The 13,172-nt window shown below is 32.5% G+C and overlaps 1 protein-coding gene across 4 annotated transcripts in view; it reads right to left on the bottom strand.

Annotated features, from left to right (window-relative positions):
- Ahctf1 (AT-hook containing transcription factor 1) overlaps positions 1-13,172 on the bottom strand; it is a 65,343-nt gene that overhangs the window by 19,321 nt on the left and 32,850 nt on the right. For 3 of the 4 annotated variants that reach the window (XM_005326556.5, XM_021727176.3, XM_040276699.2), the window contains exons 18-26: positions 12,520-12,643; positions 12,270-12,326; positions 10,066-10,212; positions 9,335-9,522; positions 4,232-4,376; positions 4,024-4,155; positions 3,190-3,340; positions 2,604-2,754; positions 1,770-1,877 (exon numbers count right to left, since the gene is read on the bottom strand). In XM_005326556.5, the coding sequence (XP_005326613.1) occupies positions 1,770-1,877; positions 2,604-2,754; positions 3,190-3,340; positions 4,024-4,155; positions 4,232-4,376; positions 9,335-9,522; positions 10,066-10,212; positions 12,270-12,326; positions 12,520-12,643 (1,203 nt within the window). The remainder of the gene's footprint in view (positions 1-1,769; positions 1,878-2,603; positions 2,755-3,189; positions 3,341-4,023; positions 4,156-4,231; positions 4,377-9,334; positions 9,523-10,065; positions 10,213-12,269; positions 12,327-12,519; positions 12,644-13,172) is intronic. The other variant, XM_040276700.2, reaches the window with a different exon arrangement.

Genomic DNA, 13,172 nt, shown 5'->3' with positions numbered 1-13,172 from the left:
TTCCATTCATGATTTGTATTACACATACACAGTCCAAATAAGCTTAAAAACTTACAGAAAAATATTTTCAGGTCATAATATAGTTGTAAATGGACTTTTATTTTATTTATATCTGGTGCTGACACTCGAACCCAAGGCCTCACACCACTGAGCCACAACCCCAGCCCCCCCAACAGTCTATTTTATGTCTGTATTTTCTATAATAAAAACAGTTATTTTTTTTATTTCTCCCAGATGCCAGTGTGGATCAGCTGAGAATAACCAAAGAACAGCTTGTTCTGTTGCCCAGAAAGTTTTTTAAAAATCCCAGTTGCTTTGTCTTCTGTATTCTATCCTTCAGATTCCAAAGGGATTTTCACTATCAGGGTGGTAGATCCACACAGATCATGGGTGCTTTAAGAATCAACCTATTACCCAGTGAAGAAATGAAAGCATTTTCATTACGAGGTCTTTGTACCTGTTATTCTGTACCAGTCACAGCCTTGAGATTTCTACCAAAACATGAACATCTAATCTAGACATTTCTTTCTCTATCTTCGTTTCTTTCTAATTTATATTTAAATTCTGTACTTGTAAACAAATTGCTTACTTTTTAACTTTTCCAATATTATGTTCAAAGCTCTGCACTGTTAATATTTACATCTTGCCTATTTAGGTAAGACTGCTTCTCAATAGCAAGGTCTGTATGACAAATGGCAAAATTCTTTGGGTGGTTTAGTGGTATATTAGGGATTAAAGCCAGGAGTGCTTTACTGCTATTAAGCTACATCACCAATTCTTTTTATTTTGAGACAGGGTCTTGCCAAGTTGCTGAGCCTGGCTTTGAACTTCTGATCCTCAGCCTCAAAGGTCAGTGTGATTACAGGCATGTATCACCATGCCTGGCACAAAATTCCTATACAAGATTAAGTTATTCTCTAAGAAGAGTATGAAGGAAAAAAAAAAATTCTTTTTTCCTTGTTTCCAGGGACTGAACTCAGAAACACTGATCGACACTCTTGACACTTTTCATTTTATTAACTATTTTTTAAAAATTTCCCTTGGGTAAACAAGTAGGAGTGGGGCTGCTGAGTCATAAGGGAAAAAAATGTATGTTGAAAGAAATTGCCAGAGTTTTATGTTCCTACCAGTAGCAATGCACAACATTTCAAACTGCTTTGCACACTTGCTTGCACCAAGTATTTTTGTAGTTAGCCATTTGAAAAGGTTTACAGTGACCTCAAGAGCATTTTTCTTTTTTTGCGGTAATAGGGATTAATCCCAGTGCTTCATGTTTACTAGGCAAGCACTCTCCCACTGAATCATATTGCCAGTTATGAATATTTTTAACTATCTGATGTTGCTACATACAAATTATAATCACAATTTCATTTAGATGTGAAACACTGAATTTATTTATATTTGTAATATCATATTACCGATATAGTATTACTGCATCTGAAGTTGTATGAGAGAGACATCAAGTAGTCTCTGCTGTACAGGAGAAAGCTTCAATATGAACCAACTGAGATTAGTTAATAATTACAAAAACAATTTCTACAGAGGTCATCTAACAAGAAGATAATATCAGAGGGGAAAAAAAAGGCTAACATTTTACTTTACTCCAAAGTTATAGTAAAGAATACTTTTCACTAAGATGTCTGAAATGAGAAATTGATTTTAAAATTACCACACTACTGTCCAAATTTTAAAGAAATCATACATTAAACATTACTGTTATAATTAATGCCTAACATTGTGTCTTTAAGGATGATTTAATGAACTCTCACCTAGAAATCCTCTGTGATGCTTTTGAAATGGGTGTTCCAACAAATGCCTCAGGCAGTTGTAGATGTGGGAAAGAATATACTATAGGAGATGCTTCTTCTATTTTAGGACTACAAAGAAAATAAAAATTTAACTTCTGATTATGCATCATGCTGCATTGATTAAAAAAAAGCTTTAAAGTAAAAATAGATGGAATAGGAAAGGACTTTCATTTCTTACTTTGCAATATCTACAATAAACATACTGCCTTTTAAAAAATGTTTTTTAAATATTTATTTTAGATATAGGTGGACATAATATCTTTTATTTTTATGTGGTGCTGAGGATCGAACCCAGTGCCTCACGTATGCCAGGCAAGTGATCTAACTCTGAGACACAACCCAGCCCCTTAAACTTTTTTTAGTTGTCAATAACCTTTATTTTATTTATTTATATGCAGTGCTAAGAATAGAACCCATTGCCTAGGCAAGCACACTACCACTAAACCACAACCCCAGCCCCTAAATACACCACTCTAACTGAAAGTAAAACATTCTTTTTGTAAGAAAATAAAAATGCTTTTCCTCTTTACATATGCTAATAATAAACACTATAATAATTAGGGTAGATTGTGATAAATACTTTTGGTGTCTAGGAAAAACTGCAAGTAACATGACCTTAAAAGGTATAAGAAAGGGGCTGGGGCTGGGGCTGAGTGGTAGAGCGCTTGCCTTACATGTGTGAGGCACTGGGTTTAATTCTCAGCACCACATAAAAATAAATGAATAAAATAAAAGTCCATCAACAACTAAAAAAAAAATACATATTTTTAAAAAAAGGTATTTAAAAAAACATACTTATTATAAAGTGAGATGCTATTTCCAGGATCACTGCTTGTCCACACCTCTCCAATTCTAGATAACACATTATTGATGAAAGTGGATCTTGATAACACTGTTCCTGTCATGGCTTTCTTTGGAAATGCTGACAATGGTTTGGGTCTAGAAACTGTAAAATGAAGAATGTAGGATTTAATTGATTCTCTAACAATCAGGATTTTAATAATGTAATTAATATCAAAGAATGGACAACATGGAAGTCATAATAAAGTTTAAATTATATTTGGTTTAAACTACAGCTATACTGAAATTTAACAATTTGGGATATGGTATAAAATTATTTAACTAAAAGTTGGGCACATGTCTTCAACTAAAATACAAGATTTTCATTCTGCGTTACAGTAGGAAACAAATTGTAAAAAACTTCCCAGAAAACCCTACATTTCATGGAACAGAGTAGTCAGTTAAAAAAAAAAAAAAAATGACTGTGATTAAAGTATTAGTAAAAGTGAGCAATATTTAAAGTAATGAGAGTTTCAGAGGAGGAATCATTCAATATTTTTAATAGCCTGAGAGTTTATGACATTCTTCAATGAAATCTTACATTCTCGAAAAACTGATGATGTTGACAGATGGTAAGGCTTAGCTCTTTCCATGGCTAATTTTCTCTGGACTCTAGGAAGGATTTTCCCATATTGCTCTAATATAGAATTTCGAGCCACTGATCTCTCCCGCAAACGAGGATCCCGATCATTCTATTGAATATATCAAAATTGTATTTACCAGTTAAAATATAATCATATTATAAATATTTTCTTCCTCCTACCTATTTTTTCCAAACTGAAGATTTTACATACAAACTTAATTGCTTACATCAATTAAAAATGTCTACTAACAAACATTGCTCCTTCACAACTATTAAAAACAGTGGTTATCATTTATTAAACATTTACATGAGTCAGTCAACCTGCTACTTCATAAATCTCTGAGCCCTCTCATAATAACTTCATAAGAAAATATTATTGGTTTACACATGAGAAAACAAAGGCTCAGAGCATGTCCTAAACACAGCAAATTAAGAATCAGTTTCAACCTTTGAAATCCAATATTCTCTGCATTAAGTAACTTCTGCTGCTGTCTCCACCTCTTCCTCTCATTTTTCCTGAGTGGTTAGTATGACAAGACTACGGGCAGATGTCAGGGCATAAATGGCATATATAAATATAGAAGAATTAGGGAGGAGACAGTAGAGGGAGATTAAAAAAAAAAAAAGAGGCAAGTAATAATATGCCAATAGACAAGAAGAACTTTCTCCAAGTTATGACAATAAAAGGCACAACATATACAAACACTGCAAGTTCTTATGAATCAAATCAACCAAAAAAGTCTTCAGTTCCTTATTCCCTTGTCCCACACAAAGAAACAACTTTAATCATACCATAAGATTAATCTTCAAAGTCTGGTTCAGCTTCAAAGCAGGAATATAATTGGCACGCTGCAAATGGTGAACTAAAAGGTATTCATGATTCTGAACACTGGCACTGGACTGCAAAAATTTCACCAAACACTCCTAGAAGAACAGAATGGATTTGTAAACTATCAATTTATCTTGAATTTGTGATAAAATTACACTGTTAAATGATTACCTGTTCAGTGTTTGTAAATGGTAATTTCAATAAATCTTCCATTAAGCCTATTTCCTGGCAGACTTCATAGGCATGCTTCAGTAATTCCTCTGCATTCACTTTATTAGAATGTTGTCGCAATAAACTCCAGGCCTCAACCAGGCACCTAAAATCAATAATTATCCAAGTTTAGTTTTTGAAAGGCTATTTAAAATGTTCAAAATTCATCTACCTATACAATCTCAAAGATAATTTTGTACTGCAATTTATAAAGATTTTTAAAAATATGCTGCATAATGAATATTGATAATAAAAGATTTAATATTATGCTGCTCTGTATTGTTCAAGTGTAAAACAATAGAAAAACAAAATAGAACTTCACAATAAAACAAAAAAGTGAGCAGGCCTTGATAGAAATTAAAGACTGATGTAATGATAGCAAAATATCAGGCTTTTAAGGAAGTGATATTTGACAGAAGAATGGATAAGAAAATGAATGAAGGTCTACAGGTGGTAACAAGCATATTTTATTCATGGCAGATGAAAGTTATAGCTCATAAGTAGTTGATTTGGGCTAATCCAGAGCAAGATCCACTTAAAGAACTGAATTCAAATTTAACAGTCATAGACCACAAGCAGAGACAATGAAATGTTCTTCTTTGAGGAATGAGATAATTTAAAAACAGTGTTTCTTACATAGGTCTCTCCCTAAATCAAGACAGGGATTCTGTGACCTTTAGAAAAATGTCCAACTGAAAATGCACCAATACTCTTATCTTGGAAGTTCACCTGAGTTTATCTATTAGAATTTAAATCACATGCAGGATATGAAACAATAATCCCACTGCAAAGAATATCATCTATATAAATGCCATCAAAAATGCATAAAGATATACAACATCTTGCCTAGGATGTGGTCATAGGTTCAATCCTGGTGCTACAAAAAAGAAAAAAAAAATAACCAATAAAAACCTATAAACGTTTACGTATTCAAGGACATGAGAATACAGATATATATGAACATTGATAATGATTAACCTGGCAGTTAAATTTCTGTTGTACCTTTCATGGGAGAAAGGGGGCAGAATAAAAACACTCATTTCATGGCAAGTAGGTAAGATAAAAGTTACAGCAATTAGTATTTATAATGAGCAGTTATAAATTAAAGAATCTAAGGAAAAATTGGCAGCACTGACCCAGACTTCCTGTGGACACAGTTACTCAGCAAAGCAAATGACATCTGCTGTTGGAAGGTCAGGGCTATGTGTTAATGTTATTACCAATAACACTAAGAGTAGATAATATTCAACATATTCCATAGACTTTATAAAGACCAACAATTCAAAGATGTAAAATCTCTAAAATTCACTTATGAAATTGCCTTGTATTCCCTTCTATCAAAACAGGCATGACATTGTGGTCATTACAGCTTGAGTAAAGAAGAGGGATGGGTGTCTGCAGACATGTGTGCAGGGGGAAAAAAAAATGTGTGCATGTGTGCAAAAAAAAAAATGTAGAAAAATTACCACTCAATTAAAATCTAGAAACATTAAAATGAGCAGAACACAAAACCTTTTTGTAGAAAGAAAAGCAAACAGGATGAAATGAACAGATCAGTATTAATTTTAAAAACCAAATATAGAGAAATAAAGAAGTATAACAAAATTTTGGTATTTGTTAAATTTTATTTCAGATATGTTCATGAAAACTTAATTATACTAGTCTATATGTTAAAATGTTTATTCTGGAGGATTGAACATGGGCACTTTACCACTGAGCTACATTCCTAGCCCTTTTTTATATTGAGACAATGACAGGGTATCATATCAAGTTACTAAGATTACAGGCATGCACCACCATGCCTGGTTTATTTTTTATTTATTTTATTTTATTGCAGTTTCTAGGAACTTACATAGAACTTTGTGTGTGCCAGGTAATTGTTCTATATCTAAACTACATCTCCAGCCCCCTATAATCATTTTGAAACAATGCTTGTAGCAAAAGAAATTTCAGATGAATCAATACCTTAAATAAAAACAAAGCAATAAGTGGTAGTAGAAAGCATGAGAAAATTTTTTTTTAAAAAACGGAGAAGACAGAACATAATAATCATTATTTTCAGGACAGCAAAATCCATTATAAGCAAACCACTGTGAAAAGGTAAATTATAACCAGGCATGGTGGCACACACCTGTAATCCCAGCAGCTTGGGAGGCTGAGGCAAGCCAGCCTCTGCAACTTTGTAAGGCCCTAAGTAACTCAGCAAGACCCCATCTCTAAATAAAATATAAAAAAAGGGCTCTGTAGTTAAAGCCCCCGGGTTCAATCCTCAGTAATCCCCCCACCAAAGGAAACAACAAACTAAAGAGTAAATGAAAATCTCACAAGGTTAATTTCAGTAATGAATAATAAATCAATTAGGAAAAATTCAAACACAGTAAAAGAGGCAAAGAATTTAAATGGGCAAGTCACTTAATAAATAGCTCCTTATGAAAAAGACATCAAGTATTTGATAAAGGCAGAGTACAGGCAATAAGGGCCTTGGATCAAAATGGCATACCCCTCATGGAGGGCAATTTGCCTTAGCTCTCAAAACTGCGACTGCAAATATACTTTGACTAAGTTATTCTACCACTAGAATTTCGTTCTCCAAAATAAATTCGTGTGTGTGAAAAATGTATAGCTACTCATTATAGCATTACTTATAATAGCAAAAATATCTAAAAGTTCATTAATAGGAACTACATTAAATTGTACATCTATCTACAAAACAAATAACTATGCAACACTTAAAAGAAGCTCTTTATATATTGTTATGAAATGAACTCTAAAACTAAGTTCAAAAAGCATATTTCACAAGGGTATTTTTGCTAAGTTCATTCTTCTGGTATTTTGTTCAGAAAATCTCAGAAGAATGAACTTGAAGTTGTTAACAATGATTGGATTCAAAAGAAAAGCTTGAAAGTCACTTATGTTACACTCCACATGCTTATCTTTTCTTCCTTAGTCCTTGGACAAATTTTAAAATGAATAAAAACACATTTGACATTACTCCTAAATTTAGCAGATATACCTAACTAGAAGGATAGTAAGATAAAATATTTTTATAATTTTATAATTCATCAAATATTCTCCAACTTCAAAAACTCTATTGCTAGCACTTACAAAGAAGTGCCCTAATTCTATTATTTTGCTTCTTATGGTAGAAAGTGATAAAAATATGAAGAGCAGTAAGAAATTTTTTTGATTGATGAAAAGATAGTCTAGGGTGTTAACAGTTAACAGATATAGAAAATAATCTTTTAAAATACATAGCAAAAACCACAATGAGAAAAGAAATTCCAAATAGGCAAACAAGGAATCACTGATTTCCAGTTGCCCGAGTAAAAGAAGACTTCGAAAGATGCAGATGCATCAACAGTAACACATACTAAAGGTATACTAAAGGTATAATAAAAGGTCACAACAAGGACATAGCTCAGTAGAGTATAGTAACTGTACTAACAAGGTTGTATTTCATCCAATGCCACCAAAAATAATAAAAGGCTAAAGTCATTAAAAGAAAAAATGATTTAAAATGTTGATGTAGCTAATATTAATATCAAAAAAAGTTGGTAGTTTTGCAAGGAACTGACAGATCCCATCCACTTCAGAGTAGGCAACTTACCATGCTTTTTTCAGTAACTTATAGAAGAGACCAGGAAAAGTCATTGAGGACACAAAGACTTAACATCCCTAGTCCTATTTTGTATTTTATTTAGAGACAAAGTCTCACTGAGTTGCTTAGGACCTCATTTTTGCCACAGTGCCCATACAACATGTAATTTTTAATCCCAGCATTTACAAATTAAAATGTCTGAATAACTAATAGGAAGAAGAAAAAAACTCATACTGGGAATTTAAAGTAATGTGTAGAAAATGAATGTGCCTTTTTAAATCAGTTAAGGAAAAAACCTAAAAACTAGGTAAGCTAATCATTCAACTTGAGTTAAACAGTTAGGTAAAATAAACCCACAGAAGGTAGAGGAAAAGAATGAAGAAAATGATTATACCTATAAAACATTTTTCAGTTCTACTGCACCATTATAATATGAAGACCAAGTAAGCAATTTTAAAAGCTGACCATCTAAAACCTTTTTTTAACCTCAAGTTTATCATTGTACAGTGCATAATGATTAACTTGCAAGCACAACAGCCAAGCCAGAATTATGATGATGATGATATACATCCACAAATGTACCTCACAAAATCAAGAGATTATCAGAATAAGTTGTGGAAAAAAGACTGATGATCTTAATAGGAAGAGGTTGAGGTCCTGGACTTAGGATAAGTTCAAGAAATGACAATAATGACTGATCGACCATTACCACCACTTATTAATGATTTACAACTTCTGCAGACAACTGTAATAGTGCTTTTGTCATTACAATTTAAAATACCTCAAGGTGGACTTTATTAATCCATGTTACAAATGAGGAAACTCAGCCTCAGGAAAGATAAACTGCCTTTTTTATTTGTTTATGCTTGATACTAGGGACTGAACCCCAGAGGCATTTTACCACTGAGCTATATTCTCAAAGTTTTAAAACAACTTTGTTTTCAGAAAGGATCTGGTAAAGTTTCCTAAGGTAAATTCAAACTTGCAATCCTCTTGCTTCAGCCTCTGGATTGGCAAGGATTACAGGTATGCACAACTATATCTAGCTGAAAAAACAGCTTTTGACCAAATTTTAGAAAGTGGTACAAGTAAGGTTAAATTCAAGTCTAAAGAGTACACTATCACTTATGTAAGTTAAAGTAGCTCAAAAATATTGTAACATCTTTCCATCTAGCATAGGGTAAATCTCAAGAGAAGATTAGTATTTTCAGGCTTGAAATATTAAAACATTTTCAGCCATTTTAAGTACTATTATATAATCACAGCATTTACAGATATAATTGTAAATCTCAGTTTGGCACTAGGCATTGTATAAGTTTTTCTTAACACTGAAAAATCAAGAGGCATAAGATATTTTAGGGAATGCAACCAAAGTAAAAATACTAGATATTGTTACTATCTATTCCTCAATTTCATATTATTAACATACATGTTCAAGAGTCTATACTTGCAAAAGATGTACTTACCTATTAAAAAGCAAAACAGTGAGGTGAAGGATAACATCACTACCACTGGACACTGTTGGCTTCATTGTCTGAATATATCTGAGAGCTTGTCTATACTCTCCCTGACTCATAAAGGCTTGAATAATCTTTGAATGTTGCCATGACAGAGGTTTTGCAGTAGCTGGGTGAAACAGAAGGTCCAACCCACTCTGCAAAAATGACATGAAATTGTAAAATATAAATATAATCCTTTGCATTTAGACAAAGAAGTCAATCTTAAAAAGACAAGCAATATTAAAAGCCAGTTTGGGGGACAGAATCAAGATATAAATCAGTTTAACTGTAAGATAAAAGGAATTACTTTAACATATAAGTTTTAACAAAAGCCTTATATCTTCCAGACCTCAATAAGTTATATATAAAATCTTTCCACTATCTGTTTCATACATGGATGATAAATCTTGCCTTCTATGGTTCATTAAACACTCCAAACATATCTCTAACATATCATAGTATTTGTATTATCAATAATTCTCATTTGTTTCCTTCTTTAGACATTAACTTAAGTTTTTGAAGTTTTATCCTTGTATTTTTATTGCATAAGGTAGTGCTTGGTGAAAGCATTGATTAAAGTGAATTCTCCTTAAATTACCTCTAGAAATACACTATGATCTTTAATATCAAATTTAATCTAGTCAGGTATGCTTTCTGAACTCCTAGTAATTTAGGAAAGCTTACATTAAGTTACTTACCTCAAAGTCATTATGATCAATCAGCCAAAATCCTTGAATAAGTTTAATTTGACCCCAAGAAATGGCAAAGGCAGTTGGAAAAGACTCAATGGGAGTATCCGTTTTGTTTGGAAAGGAATACATAATATCAAGTAACAAATAAATGGTCTTTTAAAAAAAGGATTAAGGACAAAGAACAAAAGAAAAAACCACTACATATGTATTCAGCATAGGTTGCAACAGAATGTAGCATTTAAAAAGTCTTGAAAACATATACAGAATATTTCACCCATCAATGATGGAATATACTTTCTTCTCAGCAGCACACAGATCATTCTCTAACATAAACCATGTTATGTAAGTTATCACATATGTTGGCACACAATTTGATATTATCTTAATATTTTTAGCATCTGTAGTGTTATTTTGATAGCTCCCTTTCCATTGATATTAATTTTTGTGTTCTCACAAAATTTCTTCAATTTCATGTTTCTGTTACTACTCCAATTTTTTTCCTCCCTATTATTTAATTTGAAAATCATTTGTTAATTTAGCTTCTTTCTGATAAAAGTACTTTATGTTATAAATGAGTACTGTTTCATCCCAGAGATTGATATTTTAAGCTTTTATTATCACTTAATCCAAACACTTTATATTTACTTTTATTGTGCTTTCTTCTTTATCTACGTGATATTTATAAGTGTACCATTTAATTTTGAAGTAGCTAACATGTAGAAGTGGGATTCTATATATCTTAAGGTAATTAATTTCTAATGTAATAAATCATGCACTCTTTCCTCAAAGAAAAAAAAAAGTAATGGAAATGCTTTTTATATTGATTGTATTGCTTACACACATGTCAAAACTGATCAAACTGCATATTTCAAATATGTGCATTTTATCATACTTCAATTTTACCTCAATAAAGCTATGAAGAAGAAAAAATAAAACAATGATACTGCAGACTAAACCCAGGGCCTCTTACATGCTAGATAACCATTCTACCACTGAGCTATTTCACAAGCTCTTTTTATTTTCAGACAGGGTCTCAGTAAGTTGCCAAGGCTAGACTCAAACTTGTGATCTTCCTGTCTCAAATTCCTAAGTGGCAGGGATTACAGGTGTTCACTATCATACTGAGAGTAGAGTTGAATCAAATGTGGATACAGCCAGTATCCTATGCTTCATTTATTCTCTATTTTGTTATGACAAAGGAGATGAGCTAAAGCATACTTTTCTCTACACAGAAACAAACTTAAAAACCTGTTTAGAGAATTTTAAAAGCAGAGCTGTAAGATGGAGAAAGATGCTTAGAATATTAATATGCAAAATAAAAGGAAGTAGTTTACTAAAAAACAACAAACAAACAAAACCAGCTGTAAGCCCAGTCATTTATTGGGCAAAAGTCAGTAGCTAAAGGAAAAAAAAAAAAAAACCACACTGTGAATCTTTATTAATTATAATGAAGCAAGATATTTTAAGAAACTTACATTACCACAAAAACATATGAGTTCAAACAATGCCTATTATCTTATTAACTTACAATATGTTTATTTTCAGCACGTGAGTTAACCCCATTAAAAACTACTTGCCAGCAAAATTCTAGAGCAGTTGTTTGGCTTTTTTTCTTTCCATTCCTGGGGTCCAACCCAGGGATTTGTGCTTAGTAAGCAAGTACTCTACCCCTTAGCTAAACCCCCACCCCAACTGGCCCTAGAATAGTAGTTTTTGAGTTTTAGATACATTTGAGAATCTGATAGAAGCTAACATCCACATATCCCTAGAGACAGTTTTTTTGGCTGGTTGCTTTTATTGATAGTGGGGACTGAACTCCAGCACAGCACTGCCACTGAGCTACATCCCATCCCTTCTAATTTTTTTATTGTGGGACAAGGTCTTGCTAAGTTGCCAGGCTGGCCTCACTTGAACTTGCCATCCTTCTGCCTTCACCTATGAATCACTGGGATTACAGGCATGTTGTACTACAGTGTCTGGCTCCTAGACACATTTGAGAATCTGATAAAAACCAAGGACCATATCCCTAGAACAACAAATAATTTTGCATATAATTTTAGGTTGATCGTAGGCCCTCCTAATCCAACCAAGAGATCCTGGATGAAGACGATTTATTTTAAGAAAATAAAAATTTAAAAAATCTAAGCATGAAAGTGAGACTGCATTATATATTATTACTATAATAACATTACTAGTATTATAAAGGATACAATAGAGTGTTTGTTTACTTCAGTAATGTTGTCTAATAAATAAATGTCTAGTAGTGCCTATAAAAGAAATGGGGAAAAAAAAAAGCTTAAGTTGATCTTATATTCATCCATTCACTCACTAACATACTCATTTATTTGTGCTCCTTCTTTTCCCTAGTTTGTGACAGGTATGAAAAACATAGTTAAACACGTCTCCTCTCTCTAGAACTTTCAAAGATTCAGTAAATGATAGCAATTACTGTAAACCTACATGTAGACTAGCAGGAGGATATTTTCCTGTGCCTCCTTCATCTCGTTTCCACAACTTCTCAACTTGATCTCCTAACTGAGAAACCAATCCATCAATCATCAAACAATCAGGGTTCCACTTCCCTCTGTAATATGAGAAACATATTAAATATTAGTGCTAATTACTGGTATCAAAAAACAAGCACCAGCTCTTTAAAATACTAGCTATCAAAGAAACAAGAGAGGTAAAAATTGGATCTCATTTTAGCATCATAAGAACTACAGAAATAAAGGAGCATTGGTCACATAACACTTAAGTTGCCTCAAATTCAGCAAGGTCAAGTCCTAGGAAAGAATGTGTTCTAAATAGTAAAATGTCTGGAACTATTCTACTTTTCACCATATTGAGCAAAGTACTATACAGTATAGTAGCTTAATGTAGTAAAACTACTGCAGTTCAAAGTAAAATATTTTCCATTTCATCACCACATCTATTCTTTTATCTCTGGTTATAACTTCACTCCAAAATTTATTATTGAGCACGTAAAATACAATTTGAAGACCTGTCCCCATTTCCTAATTTAATATTAATTAACAACAGCAGCAATTTCTACTTCATCGAAATTTTCTTGAGTCAGGCTTTATACTAGGAGCCCTGCACATATTTTATGTTGA

The sequence above is a fragment of the Ictidomys tridecemlineatus genome, chromosome 10 (genome assembly GCF_052094955.1).
Source record: "Ictidomys tridecemlineatus isolate mIctTri1 chromosome 10, mIctTri1.hap1, whole genome shotgun sequence".
NCBI lineage: Eukaryota > Metazoa > Chordata > Mammalia > Rodentia > Sciuridae > Ictidomys > Ictidomys tridecemlineatus.
The sequence above is the reverse complement of the archived record's forward strand: the minus strand, read 5'-3'. Positions and strand labels throughout refer to the sequence as shown.